The sequence below is a fragment of the Arctopsyche grandis genome, chromosome 6, assembly GCF_051622035.1.
Source record: "Arctopsyche grandis isolate Sample6627 chromosome 6, ASM5162203v2, whole genome shotgun sequence".
In the NCBI taxonomy this organism is placed as follows: Eukaryota; Metazoa; Arthropoda; class Insecta; order Trichoptera; family Hydropsychidae; genus Arctopsyche; species Arctopsyche grandis.
In genome coordinates this window covers 13,475,448-13,502,763 of record NC_135360.1, presented here as the reverse complement: position 1 = coordinate 13,502,763, position 27,316 = coordinate 13,475,448, and the positions used below count along the sequence as shown (strand labels likewise).

The window sequence follows — 27,316 nt, the reverse complement described above, 5'->3', positions numbered from 1 at the left end:
TCATTAACCCTAACGTTAGGCTAACGTAACGTAAGGTTAACGTAAGGCTCAGGTTTTGCTCTCAAACCAATTATTATGCTTCGCTATGACATCACGTTTATTCTATTCTAGTCTATTCTTCAAGCATATACATATATCTTCGTTTATAAACGTCAGAAACGCGCGCGAAAACTGATTTCATCACTCGAGACAACTGTTGACAATTAGCAAAATGTGATGTCGGAGCGAAGCATAATAACTGTGTATAAGCAAAACCTGAGCCTTAACCTTCCCTCGCCGAAGTGGGGTATTTAAGTACGCCAATTTTTACGTTTTTCGTAATAAATATATGGTTTTCAAAGCTATACACCCTATATTTATTTTATTACTAGAATAAACTTCCATTATAAAAATGTGTAAAGAAAAAAATAACAAAGAATATCAAGAATTTTATAAACTAATGAGAAATGGAAACCAATTTATCACACCAAATTTTAAAACAACACAAATGCAAAACCATTATATTTTCCAAGCCATAAATAACTATAATAATCTCCCTTCTGAATTGCGCTGTATTGTTAACCAAACAGAACAAGTAAAAAAAATTAAACACTTTTTCAAAAAAAACTTGCACTGAAAAATTTTAATGTAATTTTTATATAAAAAATATTATAATAGATTTTAAGAATTTATAATAGAATCGTAGCTCCCTTATCAGGCACAAGAGCTACTCTTATCTGATAAGGAATACATGTCCAACTTTGAAATAAACATTATATTCTGTAAATATATGTATATGAATAAAAAAAAAACTAGACATTTGTTATAATAGATTTTGTATGATTTAGAAGAGGGGTATATCGTAAAAAAAAATACATTTCTACGTTCCAAAGTATGATTTTTTTGGCGGCTCGCTATATGACATGGTCGAGTTCGGTCACCTTCCTGCGAGTTGGGACCAACTCGGCCGTGTTCAAAGTTGCTAACCCACTCCGTCTTCGGCCGCCATAATAAAAACACGTGCATCAACATGCCAGTCATATCATTCGTTCATCCCCTATAATTTAAAAGCGGTAGCGATAAGTCATCGATGAATCAATGCGAGAGAAAGAGACAGCTATATTTTCGAAAGCTATTGTTTTCCTTGCTTTTGGTCCATGGCTATTGAGTCATGCAGTCGCCTGTTGGCCTTACCTATGTACGTTCGCATGTCGATGTTTGTCGTAATTTTTTGATACAAAAATAGTCAAAAACATGCTATAGGACTAAAACTTTTTTTATGTTGATGTATAAAATGATTAATAAGATATATATTGAACCCATTTGTATTGAGAAAAACTGTATCTTTATTAAAAAATATTGGGGTCTTACTCGACCTCGGTTCGGGACACTCGTTCGATCTCGACGCTCCGTCCTTCAAATAATACTGAGCAACAAAAAAAATTACCAGGGCGGAGACTAATCAATCATTACTAAGTTTGACCCACCCACTGAATACGAATATTATAGTGATTTTTGTTGGTTCGTAATCGTTTACGAGATATGAGCGTTTAAAAAAATGCGCAATTTTTACAGTTTTTTGGCTTTTGCGGTCTTTAACTCAAAATCTAGTTTTGCTGTGCTCAAAGTGAGTATTGAAATCAATAGCCAGATTTTTTCCTATTGATTGTAATATTTCATTGCTTTAAACTACTAATAATTAATTGTCTAGCGAAATTTAAGTCAAAAATATACTTTCTTTACGGATTTTTTCTCCGTGCTATTTTGCGTTTATTTGGCCAGTTTTTTATCTCACCACGTTTATAAGAATTGGTTTTCTATCTTAATATTTTTTTATCTAAACGTACTAACTCGAGCGATAATTGCGATAGAACAGCGGTCGGACTACATGCCATCTCGCTTGCACCAACGCTATTAGCGTCACAGATGTGTAAACAACGAAAGCTTTTCTATCAACGAATAGCTCATGTTAGCTGTTAAATTAATATATGTCAAAATAAAACATATTCTCGAATTTCAAAATTTATTTTCATATACGAATGTGAGCTTGTGGTTTTTTTTACAAATCATATAGAAAAATAATAAAATATGCATAATATTTACAATAAAATTCATATAAGTAGAAATATGTATTATATACGTAATATACAATTCATAATACAGTTTAATTATCAGTATAAAACCTTAGAATTTTTTTAAAGTATAACGATAAAAATAAAAGATTACATATTTACATAAATTTTGCCATATTTACATATAACCCGATATTGATTATTTCATAATATAACTGTCCAATTCTTTTATATGTAATACTATGACTTGTTTTTAGATCTCGGATGAGTAGATTTACTGTTTCGATTTTGTTTTTCAATCGTTTCACTAGTTATATTCTCCATCATGGTGTCGCTTTCTTCCGATGATGGGTTATTGACAAACATCGACTTTCTGCTATTCGCATGACAATTTGAACTAGTGTTTTGAGGATTCATAATGACTCCATTATAAGATGAGTGAGAATCTGCAATACTCCTACCATCTCCTTCGTCTCTTTTTGATAGTTCAGAAAATGGACTTATCCTCTTGGTGTTCAGTGAACTCTTTTGTAAGTCTGCATTTGTATTTATTATGTCTCTTCTATCTTTTTCGATCAATTCAGTCTTTGTCAATTCATGTCTCAAGTTATTCAAGTCGGTTTTATAGGTGTTAGAAATAGCATCTGAAAATGTTTGTGATTTATTTTTTGCCACCGATTCTTGAGTATTTAAATTTTGTGATTTAATTTTGGTTTGCCTTTCTATGATTTCAGCTGTAGTTAAATCCGGACCTTGAATATTATTATGAATACTTGTCGCTCCCGAAAGCCAAGGTTTATTAGAAATATTTTTTTTCAACGGTATATTAACATTTTGACAATTACATGTTTTAGTATCCTGATCAATAGGTCTTTTACAAATATCACATTCTGAACTAATTTTTGTCGGATGTGTGCTCCCATATCCTAAGTTAATATTGATAACATCTTTTTCGGGTATGGGATTTTCATCGATTATTCCGAATTTTTCTAAGCCAGTCATAAGAGACGATTCTGCATTTGAGCCATTGTTCGTGTTTCCTGTGTTGGTCTGATTCAATAAAAGCTTAGAGAGTGGTGGGGCTAGCCCAAGTCCAATATTCCGTTCATGATATACTTCTGAAATGGTTGGAGTTAGTTCTCTATTTATATGCCGCAATTGTGAAGCTAATATGGAATCTTGAATGCTGTTAGCCCCACTGTTTGGTTGAATGGCATTTTGCTTTGATGAATTTGATAACACAGTGTCCTTTGACAATTTTGATGATTTTATATCTAATTTCATCATACAACCGTGTACATCAGAGTCGATCGCGATCTTCTTCAAAGTTTTATTCTCGAGCGTGTGATTAGTATTTCCATGTTCATTAGAAGAGTAAAAATTGTTATTTGCAGGATTTAAAAGTGATTCATTATTCAGTGCAATATTGGCTTTTCTACTTGTGGTTGATAAATTGGCTAACTGATTAGTCTGAATTGCACTCGAAATTTCAGTTCGAACGCTTAATCGTTCTAAAGTGTTTTCTGCAGGTTGCAAAATCTTTCTATTGTGAATGGCACTGGGATTAGTCTTATAAATCGTGTTTATATTATTCCTACCGGTCAGATTACTCATTCCAGATGCACTATTTCTATTCAAAGTTTGATCAAAACCTTTTTCAAAGTCTGAATCTGAACTATTTCCTTCACCAAAAGTACCAGCAAGCGAACTAAGATTATTGTAAACGGGTGGTAAAGGATGAAGATTTTCAACTAACGGTCCAGGTGCTGGAGGCAGACGTGGAGGAGGAAGAGGTGGTATTGGAGCCCGTCGCAAAACAGTTGCATGCCCTGAGCTTTCCCAATCAGTTGCTGAACTAGCTGAACTTGAACTATCTGGTCGTAAAGCAGAATTAGATACACCGACTTGATTTTGCACTTGACCTTGTAAATAATTTTTCATGTCATTTTCAATAGTTGCTGGATTAACGCTATACGTGTTCAACGATAAATCAATGGGATTTGTATGTTGATTTGACCTTCCCACAATTCGATCACCAGATAATAATTGATTTCCTCCAGGAGTATGATAGAGATTTCTAATTTTCGTCTGATGAGCCAACGGTAAAGTTACATTGGTAGAATTGCTTATTGCAGATAGTTGTTCTGTTGATATGTGTCTTTGTAATACAACAGGTGGACTGGGAGTAAAAGCTGCATCACTTTCTCCTCCTCCACCAGGTCTTGATATTTTAATAGGAGGTCTTTCATTATTTCTGAATTCAGATTTACCATGCGCGCTTCGGTAGGATTGATGTTGTAGGTCATTGCGATTTGCTCCAAATTTCGAAGATATATTCAATGTAGATGTTCCTGGTAATCTTGTAATATTGCCATAGAAAGCAGCAGAAGTCAAATCACAATCGAGAGCATTAGTAATCGACCGTCCTTGAACATCTGATGATGGTGCTGTACGTCCATCAGGTTCACCACGATGACGGACGTAAGAAGTAAATGCGCCTTGGGTGAGACGTGGACCACTCAAAGGTAATGGTGGAGGTGGCACAACGACTTTTCCTGAAAATTAACAATTTCAATAAATTTTATTGAGTGTATATGGAAAAGAACATATTTATTTTTATAAACAAAAAGTTTACCTAAATTTGTAGAACTCGCTGTGCGATGTAATTCACCATCAGAATGTGGCTCTGGGTTATTATTTTCTATAGATGCCAGTGATTCAAGACTTGAACTAGAATCAAGACTCAAGCTTCGCGGTGCTTCTTGTGTATCTAAAAAATGTTTATTTGATTATTGTTGCTATAAATAAACTATTAAAACTATTTATATTATAAATAAATGTTGTGACCTAAATAAACACAGCGTAATTCAAAACTTATAATTAATAGATTGGCAGTTAATTTCAATTTACTTATTCGATTTATGGACATATTTAATAAATACTCACCAAATAAGGCAAGAAGGGCTTGTAAAACAAACTGTATGTTTCGTCGATTCGCTTGTTTTCCTGTTCGAAGAGTTACTTCATCTTGACCAACTTCCATCAAGTCACAACCCAGTGATGCTAAAAGTTCATGACAACCGCCAACACGCCACAACCTTAAAAAATAACGTTTTAAAAGATACGACAGACACAGTATATCTCAATTGTGAAAACTATTGTCTCGAAAACCTACCGTACGTTGACAGAAATTTCTATACTTTCTGTTTCTACGTTTTTCAAAGAAAATTGCGAAATAATTGATCTAATTACTCCTATTATATCATCGGCAACTTCCACATTAGAAACGAGTTTTGATAATGCATGTAATGTCGTAAGGGTCAATCCTAGAAATTAATAATGAAAAATTTTATACTTTAATACGAAAGGCCTGTATTGGAAATTGGTCAGTAACTCTAAATGTTAGCTATTATAATAAATTATCAGTAGTCATAATAAATGGGGATAGGTTCAGGTAAGTAACTATAATAAATGGTCAGTTATTTATCATATATCAATTAACAATAGTTAGTTTATTTTGATAGTTGGTTCGTTATTGGATATATGAAGTTTTTTTATGCTATTATATACAATGAAATTATTTTTGAAACCAAAAACACGTTAGTGATTTTCTAATATTGTAGAAGAATCATTTTGATGAATCCAATTAAAGTATTTGCTGACCAAATTTGTATGTTACTGAGGCTTTTTAATCATTCAAATACCTAGGAGTGCTTGAAGACTAGCAGAACATTGCGTCAACCTGTCTTCAGGATCACTTTGAGGAAAGAAAACGCTTGAAGGTATTCCGTTTGCTGCTGGTTCAAATCTGATGAATAAAAGTAAATAATATATGTATGTAAGTTAATGGAATAAAGTACATATGTATAATTCTACTGATAATTTAAATAATTTTACCTAAATCCAACGCTCATAAGCAATTCTTTCCAACCAGTTACATGACCAACTTTATTTTCAATGCTTTTTTGTGTAGTATACATAGCATTTTTCTGACCACGAACAATTCTTTGTAAAGATTTTTCTACTAAATGCAATGATACCCGCAATGCATCCCTAAAAATAAAACCCAGATATTAGTTTAAATATGTATAACAAGATTTTAACGATGAATTTAATAGAATTATGTTACCTGCACTTATCTGGAGTTTTGAGCAAATCACAGAGAGCTTGTCCCATAAGTGCTACTTTATTGCTTAATCGTATATTAGCTCCTACTAATACAAAACCGGCCCAATTAGCTGGATGAGCGAAATGTTTTGTGTGCTGTACGGTTTGCATGGCATCACCAAGAGCTCTGGTAAACAAAAAAGTTTTCATGAAATAAATGACAATATAAAAAATATTTATGAAATGAAAATGAAAAGTAAACCTTGCTGCCCGACTGCCTTGCAAAAGTGCTGAATAAAATGCCCTCAACAATATTTTTGCTGCAGTATCTGGAACGGGCCAAAGTGCCAACAAAACACAATGTGCTCCAGCTGCAAGTAATGCTCGACAGAGATGGATTAATCCTAAGCAATTATTCTCTTCTCGCCCACCAGAATTTTCAGAGCTATAATTTCCATGCGAACATGATATAACCACCTGAAAAAAATTGAGGTTTTATCATCACTGTAATTATGTTGAAATCAAAATAATAAAAAGAAAGATGATTAATATTTACCAATCTAGCAGTAAGTTTCAAATTTATAATTTCACTAGCTGATAACAAAAATTCAGACAATGGGGGTAACTCCATATTGCTAGATGACAATTCACTTCCTAAAAAATTACCGAAGGCTTATTAATATATATCTCGGTTTGACAAGCACATATTTACATATATAGAAATATTAATACAAAATTTACCTTCTTCCTCTCCTTCCCCATGTATGGAATCAGAATGTCCACTTCCTGTACTTGTATTTAGGAATCTTTTCGTGCTCTGCGATTGAGAATCAACCTAAAAATAAGTTATATTAATAATAATTCACGTTTAAATACAACTGTATTACTTTGTGAACACAAAATAGTACAATTACCATTTCACCGGGACTAAGCACAATCGCAGAAAGTTTCCATGACACATTAGTTGATAAATGGATGCATTCAGCCTCACAAATTTGAGATAATACTGCCTCCTTCGAAGCCTTAAAATATATATCATAAGTTTTAAATTATATTTAGATTACCTGTGGGTATGAATGTCCATCATTGGTGGACGGCGAAACTCTCTTTATCTCCATCGGACAGCCATACTCACGTACGATGCATATAGAGAGGTCCACCATCCATCACCGATATCCACAAATATAAAAAAAAACACTTGATTTTACATATTTACCTGTATATCTGTAAGAGTGTGAGCATGAAGCATATCACCAACCATCAAAGCTTCTTTCTGCATCGAGGAATTATGCTGCCAACCCCATGTTTCTGAAATAGCTGATGGAAGCCTTGGATTTCCAACTACTAAGCAGCGCATTCCACCATCTTATGAAAGACGAATTATTTTAGATCACCCACTATTTCTTTTATTTACGAATATCATACAAAAAATTAAATACCTGATTGATGAGGATCATTATGAGCTTTAGATTTATTTACTTTATAGCCCTTTAATGCTGATAAGCTAGGAACTGATATTAGTGAGTATCTTTCACACAAATATTCTGTAATATCTGCAATATTTTGTGTACCAGAACTATTTTGTGCATTATTTCCCTGCGAGTTTTGATTTTGACTGACATTACTTGGAAGTGAAAATCCTGGACCAGGGCGCAATACAGAGAATGGTACTAAGTAAAGGTCACCTTCCAATACCAATACCAGATCTCGACGACCACCACTTTTTATTTGAGCTGTTAAAAATTGTATGTATTAATAATTAATAATTCATATTTTTAAATTCAATAAGAAAACAAATTAAACTAAATTTAATAATACAATTGTTAGTAGAATAGGCTGTAGATAATGCGTCATCAAATGGTGCAAGGAGCATTTGATAAAGAGCATGCATACAGGAAGGACCTTGCCAAAGAGATATTTTTCTAGATCGTGTTGAGCTCTGCAGGCTGGCACTTGATCTGTAAATTTACATTAATATTTTATTCCCAATATCTAGAACTTTATGGAGTATTTATATATGTATGTATGGATATAAACAAACTACCTAGTCGAACTTTGTAAACTTGCAACTGATCCACCAACTGAACCAACACTGAAAAGTGAGCTCAAAGAATAGTTTGATGAATTCAAAAGATGATTTCGGTTAACCTGTAAAAATAATAATTTTATTGCGATAAATGTATACCAGATAAAATGTAGTGCTCAGTAAAATTGATAAATAGAATACCATTCTCAAAAATCCTGCTCTATCTGTTGGCATCTCATCGTTTTGATTTGGTCTTTCCCAAGATGCTCCTGAGGTTTCAGACATTCCCCCAGATGCTTGAGTAGACCCACCAGATTTTTGTATTTCCGTTTGCAAACTGTCTCGCCACGATTGCAAATAGTGTTCTAGTACTGAATCTAAAATGTTAAAATCATAATGATAAATCTTGAAATCAAAAGATAAGTTTGTTTAAAAAAATTAACTTACTTGAAGGTGGTTGAAGTTCATCATTACTAATATTTAACGTGCCGTTATTTTCACATTCTTCGTTAATAGCAACTTGGTGAAATTTCACTACGCCTGGAATATAAATTTCACTTTAAAAATATGCATTAAATTTATAAACTCACTTGAATCTTCGTTCAAATACCTTTCATGGGTACAATTAACCAGGCATATAAAAATCCAGCAGCCAAACTGTAGTATAAAACTGAAGCTTTTTGTCTGTTGACAACTTCCAAGATATGTTCGATTGTTTGTGGACTCCATACTTCAAAAGACCGTTCTCGTGATGTACGTGGAAGAGGGCTAGAAGTAAAAGATCTACAATTGTAATGACTATTTGAATGATATGAATTATTAAAATTAAAAAAATGTTATTATCATCCAGACCTTCCCAAGTCTGTAATGCCGGGTCCATGAGAACTATTTATAACAGATGATGAATTTTGTTTTTCTAATATTAAATCCAGTAATGATCTACTTCTACTATTTTCTGCTACCACAAGAGCTTCCTGCTGCCTTCCAAGACCTGAAATTAAGTAATTACATTAAATATAAACTTTATGCAAATATGCTTATGACAAAAAGCTTCATGAATCCTTTGATCTACTTACTGACTAGAACAGTTTGAAGAGCTCGTGATGTAGCAGCTTGTAAATAAGCAATTCGTGCACTGCGTGGGCCACTCGAGCGTGCCCGTCCTCTCAAAGCCACCAAAAGCGCACTTGCAGCTACCAATTGTTGTCTTGCACCTTCGGCTTGACCACATGCCCACAATGCCACTCCAAGCCGATGACGAATCCGAGCCTAAATATTAAATTCATTTAGTTAATACAATGATTTTGAAAATAATTTTACCAAAGTTCAAATGTCGAACCTCATCTTCGCGACGACCAAGAGAATCAGCTATTGCAACTCCTTGTCTTAGATACGTTAATGCTCGATGAGGGGCTCCACGCGCATGATGAACTCGTCCTAATGCAGCTAACGCTAGAGCTCTAGCTAACCTGTCACCGGCTGCAGCCAATTGTTGTTCTTGGCAGCGAACAGCTTCTTCAAGATTTCCCAAGGCTTCGTGCACCGCTCCCAAATTGCCACACGCACGTCCCTGTACATATGATTACATTTATAACTAGACTTAACTTATTTAATAACCATTTTATTTTTATCGTATTTTTACTTGTAACTGTGTAATTCCCAGTTGATTGGCACACTCTAAGTCCATTTGATGGTATTGCAATGCAGTATTATAATCACCCATTTGTTGATATACAACACCAAGAGACGACACCGCGTCCGACTCCATTACACGATCGTTTAATTCCCTAAAAAAATTTTAAGAAATGCAATTTAAAAATTTTTGGAAAATTAAAAAAAAATATATTAAGCAATCGTTGCCTACCTGGCAATTGTCCGCTGATGTTCTAAACATGAGACTGCTTGTTCTAAATTACCAAGACTGCCATGGATATTACCGAGCTCACCATAAGCTTGAGCTTTAGCTTCTGAACTACCAAGCTCGTGAGATATAACTAAACGTTTTTCTAAACAAACCAATGCCTCTTGTAGATTTCCAAGCGATCTGATATAAATACAATTCTTAGTAAATGTATTTCCTAAATTTGTAAAGATAATACAATATTTTTGATGTAAATAAATAAATACTTGTGACTCAATCCAAGTCCACGGTATGCTCTTTCTTGTTCGCGAGTATTTTTCGTAGATAGGGCAAGACCGAGATGTTGTTGATGACATTTAACGGCTTCTTCAGGATCTCCGAGTGCATCATAACAGTCTCCTAATGACCCATAAGCTCGAGCTTTGTCGAGTTGAGTAGTTGGAGTGGTGAGACGTTCTAATGTTGCTAATTGCTGGATGAAAACGTAATTATTAATGAAATTTCAAGAGCTGGCAAAATCAAAAAATATACACATACAATATAATTATACCTGCTCTAAATATCCTATGGCATCTTCATAATGTCCCATATTCAAACGCGCTATTCCCAAGTTACCAAACGCCTGAGCTTCTACAGCACAATCCTGTAATTCCTGTGCTCTTTCAAGTTGTTCCTATAAGTCAATAATACTATTTACCTTATTATCATAAAATATATTAGTTCATGTAGTAATATGCCAAAATATATTACTTGATAGCATTTTACAGCGTGCGTGTAGTTCGCAAGAGCCATATGAACCGTGCCTAAATGACCATGTGCACGAGCTTCACCAACTAAATCGGCTAATTCTTGTCTCAAAGTTAACTCTTGCGTGTGATAACCTAAAGCTTTATCTAGTCTTCTTAATAGTCTATGTCCCAATCCCAATGCTCCACAAGCAGAAGCCTCTAGTACACGATCCCCTGCCTGCACAAAAATATCATCAAAAATATGTACATAGATGTTATCATAAATTACATTGAAACAATTATTCATACTTGTCTAGCAAAAGTTAATTGTCTTTGATACATGTTAAGAGCTTCTTCAACGTCTCCCATTTTCACAAGCGCATCTCCTATATTGCCCAGCGCTCTTACTTTACCAGGCAAATGTTGCGTCATATGGGCAATGGCTAAAAAATATTTCTGACATTCTAAAGCGGGTTCTAGTTGTCCTAAAGCCAGGTGAGCAAGACCTAAATTACAATATGCTCTACCCATATTCATTTTATCTTGCAGTTCTTTTGCTAAGGATAAATCTTGATCATAGTACCTGCATTTTGAATATAAAATCAAATTATACTTTGTCGAAAAATATCAAAGTATTATGTTATATATTAAATTAAAATAAATATGTACCTAACAGCTTCCCTATAATTGCCAATGCAATAATGAGCATATCCTAAAAAATGGCACGCCTTGGCTTCTGCTGCCACATCACCTAGTTCTTGTGATAACATTAAATATTGTTCATAAAAAGGAACAGCTTGTGCAAATTCTTGACGAGAAGATAGACAATTTCCTAGATTCAGTAGAGCGCAAGCTTCACCTGCAGTATCTTTTAACTCTCTCGCAATTCCTGAAATATAGAGTATATATTTTTATTTTAAATATGTAATCTTAATTCATAAAATACATATATATTATACATAACATCAATCTACCTAAATGAGCTCTATAATGTAAAAGCGCCATATCGTGAGCACCCAGAGCTTGATAGGCCACCGCTAAATTTCCATGAGTAGAAGCCTCCGAACTTCTATCATGGACCTCTTTGGATATAGTCAACTCTTGTTTGTGATATTTAATCGCTTGTTCGTAAAATCCAGCAGCTGAATATGCATTTCCAATATTTCCATACGCTCTACCCATTCCGGCTCGATCCTTGAATTGCAAAAAATATATAAAAAAACATGTATACATAAAATATGCTTTAGTATGCATATCAAAAATAAAGATTACTTGTAATGCCCTTGCAATAGATAAATGAGCTTGATGAAGTTTTAAAGCAGCATCGTGTTCTCCCAGCAATTGATAAACTATTCCTAAATTGGAACAAGCTCGACCTTCTCCAACCTGAAATTTATTTTATATTTAAGTAGTTAATTGTATTTAATAATACATTTGATAATTATCAAAACAATGTAAACCTTATCCCTTGCAGTTAACGCCATATCTAATTGTTTTTCATGCCATCTTTTTGCTTGAGCATAATCTCCAGCACATCTACAAACAACATATAATTTGATATCGTTTTCAATAAAACAAAAATTCAATTTAATTGGATCGCAATATTTTACCTTGCTGCATGACCCAAGCCTGCATAAGCTCTGGCTTCTACTGCTCTATCACCCAAACTTTGAGCAATTCTTAAAACATTTTCATGAAAAGCTATAGCTTGAGCAAAATTTCGTCTATAATGATGAGATGATCCTAAATTTGAATAAGCTCTTGCTTCTTCCACCTATTAAAAATACACAATATTACATATATTATCTCAATCTAAACTATTTTTTATTGAGTTTTAACTACCTGATTTCCTAGTCTACGTGCCAGTCTTAAATGTTGAGTATGACAGTCTACAGCTGAATCGAATTCTCCCATTGCTAAATAAACTGCACCAACGTTGCCAATTTCTCTCGCCTCTTGTAGTTTATCACCCATTTGTTTTACAAGTTGCACACATTGCTTGTGACTGGCTAACGCATTGGGATAATCTCCCGTAGCTGTGTAAACGTGTCCTAAAGATGTTAAAGCAGCTGCTGCAGCTTGAGTATCCTGTTTACAATACAAAAAATTTCTCTAATTCTAATTTAACAACCAATGGTAAAAAAATTATTACATTAAAGTACAAATACCTTGCATTTCATAGCTAATACTAATTGATAGCGGTGTGCAGTTAGTGCTTCTTTATAAGATCCTTGACTGAAATATGCAGCACCCAAGTTTCCGTGAGCTCGGCATTCACCTGCAGTATCACCCAAACTTTTAGCTACGGCTAAGTCTTGCTGCATATACCCAATGGCTTTATCTAATTGACTCAATGCCCAATGAGCTGAACTCAACGCACTAAATACAGATCCTCTGAAAATTAACAAAAAAAATTAAATCTCAGTGTTTAGTAGGTACTAAAATACTGCTTTGAATATTTTATATTACAAATATGGATAATGTTCAGAAGAGTTTTAATTTTAAGTTTATAAGGCGATTTATACAATAGAATAAAATATCAAAATTTGACAAAAAATACCTTAGTTTTAAAGAGCACGATCCAATTCCTAAAGCTGCTTCTAATACGGTTACTGCTGCATGATATTGACCAGCTCCCAGTAACTCTTGTCCTACAACCTATAAATCCATTTCAAAATATTATAAAATGATACAATTACTAAATAAATATTAAAGTAATCTAAAATTGAAAATACCGATATGAGAACAAATGGACTCTGATCAAGTTTCATAGCCTGCAGTTGAAGAAAAGTAGGATGCAAAGCTGAACGCAACGGCGACTTTAAAGAAGCCTCAATGAGGGCTTCAAGCAGTTGTCGTGAATTGGGATTTTGAGCCAAACCTGAACTAAAAGCAGCTAAAGCTTCACCATACCTACCCAGACATTGCAAAGCCACACCTGTTTTACACAAAGTATAAACATTATATAACGAAAGTGCATGAAGTTAACAAAAAGTCTATGAAATTTTATTTTTACCTTGCCTATAATAAGCTTTGGGCCATGTGGGACAAAGCTCTCTAGCCCGTATAGCATCTTGTAACGCTGCGGCAAATTGGCCTTGCTTTAATCTGGCTGCGGACCTGTTCAAATAAGAATTTATTGGAAAGTTGTACGCTAAGGTAAATGTTTCGTATTTATATATTGTTACCTGTTGCTATATAATATGTGATTAGCTGGGTCGAGGGTAAGAGCATCCGTGTACAATGCAACAGCAGTGGCATAGTCACCAGCTTGACATGCTGCATTAGATAATCGCACTTTCTCGACGAAGAGTGCCCGAGAAGCTGCAGGCAGCTCGGATGTGCCCTCAGGTTCCACCTATTCAATTGACAAAACAATCTGCTTATAATATATGTACATACATATACACCTTTCTTCTGTGTAAATCTATCTTACATAAATTACTTTACCATTTTACTAATTAGGAACAAATAAACATTGCACTATTACTTAAGGATAGATAATACAATAGCATAGAAATGCGAAACCATATTTTTTACTTATACAGATCTAACTTTAAAAGTTCGTTTTCGAAATATGGATCAGATAAGTTTTTCCCAATGTATGTACATATATATAATCAATTCTGAACGTAGAGGAATTTACCATGTCAAACTATTTGCCATGAAGTGAAGTTGTCTTGGAAAATATATTTATTTCGAGTGGTTCATCGTAGCCCTCTGGAACGGAAAGATGAAAAGTAGGAATGGATTATGACTGGTGAGTATTTGGATACTTGGTGGTGTCAATTTTGTGTGCTTAAAACAGTTTTACTTTCAGAAATACTTAAAATTAAACTTAGAAATACTTAGACTTAAAACTCGACATACATGTGACCAAATGCGAGGCTTCATTGTGAAAATTGACTTTTTTTACTAAGCTTTTTATACACATTCTGATTAACTTTTCCCTCATGGTGCTAAGAAATTCTACGAACCATTGTGATGTGAACTTGTGTAAATTTCACAATTAAATATTTTAAAGTATAAAAAAAAGTTTTTTTATAAACAAAAAAAAATTATTTAATTATTATAAAATAAATTTATCTATTTCATTATTTACGATAATTTTTATGTAAACCAAATCATGTAGAGTCTACATTGTAGACTAATTACACTGAGCAACAAAAAAAATTACCAGAGCGGAGACTAACCAATCTTTACTAAGTTTGACCCACTGAATTCGAGTATGTTAATGATTTTTGTTGGTTGGTGATCGTTTACGAGATATGAGCGTTTAAAAAATTGCGCGATTTTTACACTTTTTTGGCTTTTGCGGTCTTTAACTCAAAATCTAGTATTGTTGTGCTCAAAGTGAGTATTGGAATCAATAGTCAGATGTTTTTTCTATTGATTGTGATTTTTTACTGTTTTAAAAAACTTATAATTAATTGTCTAGCAAATTTTAAAAGTCAAAAACATATTTTTTTTTACGGATTTTTCGACCGACCACCGCTGTACTCTGTGAGGACTACATGCCATCTCGCTTGCACCAACGCTAACAGTGTCACAAATGCGTAAACAACGAAAGCTTTCTATCGCAATTATCGCTCTAGTTAGTACGTTTAGATAAAAAAAAAATATTGAGATAGAAAACCAATCCCTATAAACGTGGTGAAATAAAAAAGTGGACAAATAAACGCAAAATAGCATGGAGAAAAAATCCGTAAAAAAAATATGTTTTTGACTTTTAAAATTCTAAGTTGGACAATTAATTATAAGTTTTTTAAAACAATAAAAAATCACAATCAATAGAAAAAACATCTGACTATTGATTCCAATACTCACTTTGAGCACAACAATACTAGATTTTGAGTTAAAACCGCAAAAGCCAAAAAAGTGTAAAAATCGCGCATTTTTTAAACGCTCATATCTGTTAACGATCACCAACCAACAAAAATCATTATCATATTTGAATTCAATGGGTCAAACTTAGTAAAGATTGGTTAGTCTCCGCTCTGGTAACTCAAAAAAGTGATTTTTTGTTGCTCAGTGTTATTTGTCACATGATGGCAAAGACAAATTTAAAGTCTATGTAGTTCACGTTCGCTTCGAATGATTGAATCTCAGATAATTTCAAATGCACAAAAACTACAAGTTTAGTTATGGAGTACTGTTGGGATTGAAATGCATTTTGATTAGATGATGGGAGGGTTGAAGATTTGCAACACTTATAACAGTATTAATCGGTATTATGTATGTAACATACGTATCGACCCATTAGCCGACCATCTGCTTCCTTTCCCATGGCGCGGTGCTATAAAAATTATTGATCGCAAATACTCGTCTCTGAAACGGTTTGTGCTTCCCGGCCGGTTATTATTTGGAATATAAGTTGAATTTGGCCGGTGAGGGGGCCGGGCCGTAATAATGGTGTCCGTGATTAACCCATAGCCCGCGCGCACGACTCTGCGCGCACGGCGAGGCCCAAATTAATACCAACACCCAATATTACCGGGAATTTAACCTTTCACCTCGCACGAGAACGCCTCGGCCTTTATTTTGTTACGCCGGAGTTTTCAATATTTTCACATCAACCCGATTCGAATCGCTATGATTTATATACGCACGTATATCGGCCTCAAATGCCGTTCTGTGGATGCGCGATAGCGATCGTGCGTTACGGGGATGCTATGCGATGATTTTTGTGGCGTGCCACACATACCACATAGTTTCACGAATTCTGGTCACAATTCGAGTACATATTCTATTGGGAATGTAAGATCTTATACTCGTATGAGACCTTATAATATAAAAATATACGTTAGTAATTGTCATTTAATTGTGGATAGGTTATCCCATCCCAACTTGCCATCAAAAGATCACAGACACAATAATTGTGATACATATAATCATTACAACACAACGATGATACATATACTCATGATAAAATAAAAAAAAATGATAATTGTAATTCTTTATGATCGTGCTCGAATTAACTGTCTTTCGAGCTGTAAATTCCTTTGACTTTCATTTACAACTACATAGTATTCAGTTCGTTGACATTCAAACTGGTAGTTTTAGAAAACAATTGATACCTAGTTTGCAATTTAAGTTAAAACTTTGAACTTTTGTGTATGTTGACGTTTGTGTTGACGTTAACAATGAAGTTTGATAAAATATGAAAATAGCATCAAAACATGAACATAACCATTGTCATCTTGTGATGCAATGTTTTATTCATAAAACAAATAATTTTACTTTTATTTTAACAAATGTATGGTATTCTGCGATCGCAAGAATGTTAAGAATGACTAGTCTACAAAAATATTTTGTATTTTTACATAAATATGTAGGTAAATGGTACAGATTCACATATGATGCATTTTTACATCACGATATGTACTTATCTACCGTGTTATAGGGGCTATGACGATAACTACACAGATCTTCATTTGTCTATATGTACATATATGTATGTAGATATAATATGTAGGTTTCGATAGATTGAAGACAAGATGTGTTGAAAGCGTTGAAACGCACGACCTTCTCATTTGATGGGTAGATTTGGTCAAATTGACAGCCCGGCAAATATAGTATTTAATAATTGTCTAATGCGTGCGTGCGTGTTAATGTCCGTTAACATGCTCCGTCGCTCTTTTTCCCCTTGGAAACGTATAACGTAGAAAGAGGCGCGGCATAGTGTGGGCTTTGCGCATGTCACTTCGTTCACATTTATAATATTTAAAATTGAATTTTCTTGGGAAAAAAATCTTATTTTATCGTATTTTAAATTTATTCTTTTGTTTATGTCGGCCGATCAAATTTCGTTGATACGAATCATCAGTGGGATTTATTCCTCTTAAAAAAGTCAAAAATATTGTTACCACACGATTTCTTCCGCACCGTTCCAGCAAAGTTCCACCCCCGCCTATAAATTATTTCAACGATTTTTTGTTGTATTGCCATGAAATAATTAAACATTAAACAATTATTTATATAATATTTCAACGGGAAACCGACGATTAATGTGGCCTTAAATTTTCCCAGCATCAAAATGAATGCTCAAAACCATCGATTACTGAAACTTATCAAAGAAGTATGTATATTTGGTGCGTATTATATAATACGTGATACAAAAAGTCAATATTGCTACATCATTTCATTTTCAGACTCAACATAATCATATACATAAAAATGTAATACGTCTCGTTTTTATCCAATAAATGGTCAATTTTACACATATACGAACAAAATGAAAATTTCACAGCACACCGAAATATACGTTTTGGCATTCTCGAGCGTCTCCATAGCCTGCAAATTTTCCGCGAGAAGACTCGTTTCGGGGGCGGCGCGCCTTGGACGACCCTGGCGGCTCGCATCTCGCGCACTGTAATTTCGAACGGGCCGGAATTATTAAGATGAAGTTAATTACATCGGATAAATGCGGGATGGCGCAATGGGTAATGAACCGGGGGCCCCTGGATGTGAGATATGAAAACGAGTTGTGGAAGCTCTCTCTCTTTCTCGAAACGTCTTGGCGGGGAAAAAACCGCGGCCACAATCACCGCCCATAGAAATTGCTTCGTGTCTGGACCATGCCGGATAACGTGATCACTGATCACTGATCACCTCGCTCTCGAGACTTCCAGGTAAAGCTTTATTACCCGGATCAAATTATCCGAACTCGCTGAATGATATAACATACATATTACGCACATGCCTTTTGTCCGGTCCCGTAAGGACTCAAAGGTTGATATGTGGGAATCCAAATTCCCAACAATGACCACCTGCTCCGTTGATGTCAACAGTATGTGGGTTCGGTACCTGTAATATATGTACTTTCAGATTCAACTTATTAGATTATAATTATATTCGTTTCAGATTCAAATTAAAAACTAGTATAGTGTTCGAATAGGGAACTTGTAACGATGCACGTATAAAGGCGATAGTGGAATTGTTGGCATTCGTGACCTCCAAATTCCACGCTACTCATTTGACGTTTGACAGATCGATGACTTTCATTGATAAATGCGAGTAGACTGCGATTCTTGAACTTAGAAAATTCGTCAATTTTTTAGTGGTTTTATTTTTTATATTGATACGATATAATAATAATGAAAATACAACGCGATTTTAATTATTATTCTTATGAAATTAAAGATATATTCATCAAGATGAACTAAAAAATTTTTTAGGGCGCGATCACACAGCGAGGGATGCGGTATGCTGTACGTGGATATTTTTTTTTTGGTCTACGTGACGAGCCAGAATGTTAAATTAAAAAAAAAACACAAATATCGGAAGGCAAAACTGCGCGCGCACATTAATACGGGAGGAAAAGCCTGTTCCTCCTGTTCCTCCTGTTCCTCTTGTTCCTGTTGTATCCTGCTCGCGCAAATTAAGTGAGTATGTACCGTTTACCACGCACCCTTTTTTTTTGATCTTTCGACTTAAGATCTTTCGATTTTCGATCTTTGCCTTCCGATATTTGTGTTTTCTGTAATTTAACATTCTGGCTCGTCACGGAGACCGATTTTTTTTAGATAGTTTTAAACACACAAAAAAAATATTTCGTATACGCGGTATCGTGCGGTATACATGGGATCGTCTATTCATTGGAGCGGTTTCGTTGAAATTCTATAGAATTGTTTATACTAACTTGACGGTGATATATACCAATTCGACCCTTCGGACAGAGCTTGACATTCTTCACGTGCAACAAGTGCAACAATGCACATCTGTTACCAGACAAACATTGATTTTTATATACATATATAGATAGATAGATAGATTTATTCTTGGGGAGGCGACAAAGCCGATGGATGAAGTAAAGAGTATTATTGATGTTTTTCCCTATTATCAAATTTTATGAGTTACCTTTGTATAAAAAAAAAGCTTAATGTCGCTGCTAATTAAAAAAATATGGTTTACATTTGTGAAACGGAATTATATCCAATTATTATAAACAAACCAATCTTTTTTATTTGGGTACTAAAAGATCAATAGTTGAAATTAAAACATAAGTAAATCAGTAGCTATTTTATTTTATAACTAGGTCAATTGCCTGCCGTTGCTTTTGACGTAGATGATTTAAATGTATCATTTTTATATGAAAGTTAGAAATAAAAAGTAAAAAAATGAAAATTTTGCTGTCTTAATAAAAATTGAAAGCTGTGAATAGTGGACAAAATATATGTATGTACATGAGCTGGTATATTTGAATTTGGCGGAAGTTCAATTTTCAGTTCCAAAAACTCTATTTCTGTTTGACTTAATTCACAAATGGTTATCACTTATTTTAATTAGATATGTTCAGAATCTTAAAAAAGCAGAATAAACGTATTACATGCCACCAGTTTTAAATATTGTTAAACGCAAAACGTTTCTCGAAATGAAGAAAAGTGGACTTTCAAATATTACGGCTCATATACAGAAATCATACATACAAATCATTTTTAATTATTATCCAGTTATTTAAAAACTTAACTTACCTCTGAAAAATCTCGTTGCGACATGATTCAAACTCCAAAATCTTCATATAAATAATCTATTTTCACAACAAACAAACACTTGCTACACTTTGTATGATTCTATAGAATCACACGCAATATCCGTAGACGCGAGTTTAATAACGAAACTGACAACTTTTCATGCGTGCGGAAATATCTGAAACAAAAAAAAAACAGAATGTGATTATTAAATGATCGACTAATTATGTAATTTAGCAGCGTAAGTGTTTGCTGCACGATAATACAATATTTTACTTTTCTTAAATCAGATACATATGTACATCAAAAGCAATTTATATTTATTGGTAAATTTTCTCTGATGTGTCGAAAAATTTCAAAACGAGAAAAACCTGTTCGTGCATTTTCAACGCCTCCCCCAGAAAAAAGTTAGTTCCCTTAATGTGCCACGAATGAACCTATTTCGTAATAATCATAAGCTGTTATTTTAAATTGCCAAAATAGGTAGAGCATGCGCCGATTAAAATTGGTTCAAAATTACTAGTCTGCTGATAACTAGTCGTGAGTATAAGAAGGCGTCATTAATTGAATATTGAAAAAAAAATCAATCTTTACAGATCTATGTTAACGAAAATGTATGTACCTACATTGCATGTATGATAATATGTATATTTCTTGTCGTACACATACACTGTACAATGTACATACATACAGATATGTGAGGAAGTAATCTCCAAGAGTAAACGCATTCGATGATCGAGGCGACATAGATTTCATATTAAGATAAAAATAACACGAGAAATCACATAAGCAACTTTCACGTTGACGACTGTAACAGATGTCTAACGAGTTCAATCGATGTTAATTAAATTAAACCGATAATTATTTTGTCAGCAACGTGAATATAATAACTAAAAATGGAATCAAATTACGAGCACAAAAAATATGTAATCGATTTTCGTGAATAAGAAGTTTAATGATAGTGTTTAAAACGCTAATAATATTCGTTGTGTGTGTGCGTGTGTGTGTAACTTAAATAATTAACTTTTTTCGGGGACCAAACATATAACCTTGAAAATAATAAAAATCTTAAATCAAGACGTTGATGGATAAGATGGGCAATTAAAATCGAATTTTAGGGGCTAGTAGGCAGTAGCCAAGATTTAGATTACTGTCAAAGTAAAAAGTAGGTTTATGATAATTCCTTGATTTTGACATTTTGCATGTGCAATAAAGCTATTAGTTAAATACTTTGTCAAAGGTTCATTTTGTTAATCATTGAACCATTGGATAGTAAAAGTATTACGAAACTTTTAGAATATTTTGATTCCACTATTTCAATAAAATGGTAGCATTCACATATTAAAGCCTATATACATACATATCAACATATGTATGTACCTATGTATATATTATACCAACCAGAGAAATTTCTCTGATGGCAACTGCCAAAGGGTAACTTATACCCTACGAGTCTACGAGAGATACATAAATCAGCAGACAAGTTTCTCGTAAAATTTCTTGCTACGACGATAAACGGATTATTGCGCAAATAGCGAAATACGGAATATCTGGCACTTGAGTTCTTGTCTGTACAATATTTCGCGTGGCTGAATTTCGATTGATGGAGTTTTTGGGTGCCAGATGTTCCGTGATCGAGATTTTAGTGACGTGCGCGAGATCGCTTTTTGCGAAATAATCACCAAACCACTACGACATGTGTAGTTAGTAGATTTGTCGTAGATGCGTTACGACAGACCCTATCGGAGAGATACAGAAATAAATATTTACAATTTTTTTGTCAAATAAAATTTCTGAATCGTATTGAAACTCACATTCACATGAAAATCACACAAAAACCTAATCTTCGTCTTTATTAATTATAGATATCTTAAAAGTGATCGTTAAATAAATTTAAGAATGTAATTGCAATTTTGAAAGTAGTGTTCACGAACACAAACAGCAGCGTGGTCTAATGGTTAGCATATATGCTTTCGAACATTGTGGTCATGGATTCGAGTCCCACTGTTTGCTGCCGGCAATACCTTGGTTTGTAACTCCAAGTCGACCGTTTCTTATCAGAGTTAGCCAATTTATCTGATTTTCATTGAAATGGTTCCAACAAATTGGCAATCTTTACTCATTTCACTGATTCGTGTAAAAATACTACAAATTTGTCCATAAATGTCTCACGAATTTCGAGTTTTTCGGCATCTAAAAATTTATAAAAATGTATATTAAAAAAAAACTCCGAAAATGCAATTTTATCAAAAATTTCTCAACATTTATTCATAGGCGTTTCTATGATGCTTCGTTAAAATAATTCTAAAAGTTGTAAATCGATGTTTGTAATTGACCAGGAAGGCGCATTGGGGAATACCTGTTAGGCATTCCTGGTATAAATATATATGTATGTATGTAAAATAAAACATGTAAGATCATTCAAATTAAAAGAATTTCAATTGAAATAATGTATGTACATATGTAAACGTACTTTCATATTTATATTCGAGAAACGAGTATATGAATAAAACAAACGATAAATAATATTATATTTATCATTTGTTTTACTCACATATTCATATATTTATTAAATATGTGAATATGAAATAAAATTAAATTGTTTTGAATATAAAATAAAAAAAATAATAAGCAACGATTTGTACATAAATATGCGCGCGCATCGTTGCACATTGAACGGCAATACAGTTTCCTATTTTGCCGACGGCTATCGTGCGACTTCTTCTATCGAATGCATCTCGCGTATCGCAGTCTCGTTCTCACTCAACTCGAAAAAAATGCAACGAAGGCGGTGTCTTCATTTCCTGTTCAATTAAATCAAAAACGCTAGCTAAATTTGTGTGCATCGTCGCATCAAACCGCAAGATATTTATTTACCTGGAAAACATTAAAGGCGACCGCACCATCAGAGAAACGCTGCAGTTTCGTTTCGATAAAATAATATTGCTTAAATATTATCATCAAAAAATGCTTCTTCATTCGACGGTAACGAATTTCTATCGACATCCATCAACACGAAAGTAATTATAAGATGACTAGTGTTGTGCCTGTTGATTTCAACGGGTGGTTTCGAAAAGGAATTGAAACACGAATAAAAATATAGTTATATATGTAGTATAATGTATAATGTAAGGTAATTCATAGGCGAGATTGACATTTTATTACGATTAATATCACGCGCACGTAATATTAATCGTAATGAAAGTTGCACATTATACACTTATCAATCCAACCCGTTCGAAATGATGAATGAATGTGTGTGTGTGTGTGTGTGTGTGTGTGTGCCCTGAGGGCTTTACCCACCGCGCCCCCGACATATTTAGCGACAGTCGATTTTTATATATATTATTATACATGTACATATATAGTAATATCTAAATTATTTAATATTTTTTTTAACATAACGTGTGCTCGATGAATCCAATTTAGATGGTCATCCATCCATCGGACAAAATCAAATTCTCAAAAAATTTACTGAATATAGATACGATACTAATCTAAAATCATATAATAATCATTCAAAATAATTTTTAAAAACGGTGTTAAAACGGTGCTAAAAAACTTTACACATGAAAGATCATCAAAAAATCCGCGTAAAGTTTAAGGCTATAACTACATATTTAGACTGTAGGACATGATAAAATAATAAAATACATACGTAACTTTTGGTATATATGAAAATAGAATTTCTGTATAACAAGAATATCTTATCAGTAGTCATCGGACCCAGAAGGTGCCGCGTATTGTTCAAAGGTTGTAAATGCATTGTTAAAGGTTTGCCGAACCTTTTTTACAAAGGATTTACAACAATGGAACAATGGATAGCACTGTGACTATCCTACCTCTACTTATCAGTAAAGCTGAGGGGGCTGTATATTGTTCAAATGTTGCAAATGCATTGTTAAAGGTTTGACGAACCTTTTTTACAAAGTATTTACAACAATTGAACAATAAACGGAACGCTTCCCGTCCTACCTCTACTTATCAGCTATGCTTATGCTACTTATCTCGATAAAATATTTATAATAAATATTGTAATTTTAAAATCCAAAATGAAGGACTTGCAGCTAAATAAATTCAAGGTAAAAACATATATTGTAATAATTAATAATTTCATTATGTAGATACATATACATACATATATGTATGTACTTATATATTAATTTATTGTCAGTCCAATTATAAATTTGCGATCAAAAATTGCCTGGATATCTAACCTAATAATAATTTCGTAGATTTAGTGAAAAATCACACAAAGTTTAGTCAAGTATTTGAAAATATTCAATAAAGTTGATTTTGCTACAAGGAATTTTAAGTGCAAATACATCTATCTGTACATATATCACATGCTACATAGTAGCTAAAAAGTTGCGACTTTCAAAAATTAATTCTTAAGCTTACACAAATGAATTACCAATCATATCTATATCAACCTTCCATAATCGTCCCATATTTATTTAAATTGGATAAATATATATTATTCTCTTGTTTTATACATCAACTTTTTATACAACGAAAACCGATCTAACGACAAATCCAATTACATTATATTATGAATTGATGAAATTAAATTATAAATAGTTACAGCCTATTATAGATTTTTTTCTTCAAATATATAGGTACCGAATAAGATAAGATCTCCACGAAACTTTTGAACGACATTGACACGAACAGAGACCGAAGATATTTCAACGTCCGCACTAATTTGTGTATGATCCTTTTTTTTCATTTTTCACCATGAGCGAACTTGACATAAAAGAATGACGTTATCCGTCGTGAATGATTGACAGTTTATTAATTATTATTTTGATCAAGTATGCGTAAAAGCCTGTCGCCGGTCGATCAACACACAAAACCGCCGAAGAACTTTAGAAAAAGCCGACGCTGCCATGTTATTTTCATATTAATTAATCCACATACTTAGAGATCACCCGATGACTTCAGTTTGACAACATATCAATTCTAGTTTACGGCTGATTGAGCGAATCGCCCAAGTTGTGACTGTCACGACCCCTAGACTTCTCGAGGGCGGATGTTGAGGTACAAGACCCAGCCCGAGGCGCAGCACTCTAATTACGAATCAGATTCGACAAAAAATGGACGTTTTACTATTTCGTTGACCACAAAAATCATAGACGAATCTGGACAACAAAAAAATGAACAAATGCTAAATGTAGGTTTGGAAATCCTAGTACTACTATAATATAATAACCCATCCTACGTCCCACCTTTTTTATCATTCTGTTCCGATGAAAAATTGCCAATCACTGGCAATGATGACTTTAATGTTGTTTCAATTAAATCTAAAAGAAACGAATGGATGAGCGCGTAATATAAAAATCAGAATGTATATGATATATGTCTGTGGATACATAAAAGATAGTCAAATACATACTTCAAATATATTCGATCTTTTTATAATACCGTAATAAAAATAAATGGTGAATGTACTATTTGAGCATCGACTTTACAACGAAATGTTGCATAAGAGAACTGTCTCATTATCAGAGAGGAATGCGATGCTCGCGAACAACGGGTTATCGAGCAATCGAATAATAATGGTGAAAGATGAAGATGATGGTAGATCATTGATCCACACTACATTAAAATCGTCTATTTTTAAAGCTATTATTATACTGATACATATTTATCAAGAGGTAAAAGGTCAATAAAACAGTGCACGTCTATTTACCTAGATACCCCAATAGAACACAATGAAGAGATACATATGTAGATTCTTATTCTTCACAATCGGCATAGTTTTTGTACACATGTATACATAAGTATATATCTAATATATAATTTCGAAAAGACTTTGTATGTATGTTTATTTGGTTCGTAGAATCCGTGACGTTCAATTTAATAAAAAAAAACAAATTAATATTCAAATAAAATAAAACTATTCAAATAAATTAAATCAAATGTTTACTATTAGATTAGCCATGTTTAAGCGGTTTATATTACAAATACCGAGCGAAGCCGGGTAAAACCACTAGTATATTATAATATAATATGTTTTGATTCAATGTAGCCTTTTGAATCCGACAAAAGCATTTCCCATTTTTTCCTTCATTTCGGTCGATCCATCATTCGTTGTGAAGTAAACAAAAAAACTACACCTAACGAGCGTATACAACGAGTAGGTATAAACACGCAATAAAACCGAAGACAGGTACCAAGCGGAGACCTCGCAATGCATCTAATCACTTGGTCTAATTGGGCGATTGCACCGTCGCAACCTCCTACCACATTCGGCAGGAAATTGCAAACAAATCGCAGACTGAGCAACCCACACCGTATACGTCGAGAAGCCTCAGAGGAGATTAGTAAAAAGCGCGAAACATTGACAGGGATCGGTAATTGATAAGTGTCAACTCACCGATGAAAAGCGTGCATAATCCTTTGTCGGCATGCGAAAACAACACCATCCGTCCAATGGACCAGTGGACCAGTGGTGGAACACGTGTAGGGCGGGCGCCAATCGCGTCGGCAATCCCACCTCGGCAATGGCGTCCTCCGCGGCCAGTCCGTCCTCGGCCACACGATTGCTGCACTCAACCACTGCACCACTGCATCACTGCACCACTGCACTTTCACAACATTTCGATGCGATAAAGGAGGAGGACCGGGGAACGACGGGATAGGAAGTTGGAGTTGCGAGCGAGAGTCGCCGCACCGACACTGACCGGCACTCACCAGTCGACACTACGGTGGTTCTGATCGGTGTCTGTGTCGGTGTCGGTATTGGTGGGGGTGGATAGTGGATGTAGCGATGTAGCCGGTAGCCGGTAGCGGATGCGAGTGTATGGGACACGGTCACACGGTCACACGGCTGTGGTGAGGCTGCGTCGTGGGTGTGTCTGTGGCTGTGCCTGTGTCTGTGCCCGTGTGGAGCAAGAGGATAGAGGATAGTGGGGGTTCTCTCGGAGTCTCAGGAATGTGACCCGCGCTGACCTTGGACGACGGGCTGTGCCGCCGCCACCTGCCACCCCCCCTCTCGCTCGAACGCGGGCCTGGGTTTCTGTCTTATCCGCTCGTTCGAATCGTTCGCTCGTCAATGCGCCCGCTGATAC

General features: G+C 34.3%; 1 protein-coding gene across 1 annotated transcript; it reads right to left on the bottom strand.

The window, feature by feature from the left end:
- Window positions 1-1,989: 1,989 nt before the first annotated feature.
- On the bottom strand, window positions 1,990-26,952 carry LOC143912933 (uncharacterized). The gene is made up of 40 exons (XM_077432393.1): window positions 26,623-26,952; window positions 20,247-20,421; window positions 13,962-14,131; window positions 13,790-13,893; window positions 13,509-13,711; window positions 13,334-13,431; window positions 12,942-13,167; window positions 12,616-12,861; window positions 12,384-12,547; window positions 12,234-12,309; window positions 12,046-12,159; window positions 11,748-11,967; window positions 11,443-11,662; window positions 11,083-11,356; window positions 10,796-11,011; window positions 10,596-10,718; window positions 10,312-10,517; window positions 10,049-10,228; window positions 9,827-9,971; window positions 9,524-9,754; window positions 9,261-9,453; window positions 9,037-9,175; window positions 8,795-8,952; window positions 8,632-8,724; window positions 8,386-8,561; window positions 8,203-8,306; window positions 7,977-8,116; window positions 7,598-7,891; window positions 7,375-7,523; window positions 7,073-7,180; window positions 6,900-6,993; window positions 6,715-6,812; window positions 6,421-6,635; window positions 6,181-6,345; window positions 5,949-6,104; window positions 5,756-5,859; window positions 5,227-5,377; window positions 4,998-5,149; window positions 4,687-4,821; window positions 1,990-4,606 (listed from the first exon to the last, which is right to left on the bottom strand). Exons 2-40 carry the CDS (start codon window positions 20,268-20,270, stop codon window positions 2,292-2,294), a joined length of 8,379 nt encoding a protein of 2,792 aa, XP_077288519.1. The 5' UTR covers window positions 20,271-20,421; window positions 26,623-26,952; the 3' UTR covers window positions 1,990-2,291.
- Between the last annotated feature and the right edge of the window lie 364 nt (window positions 26,953-27,316).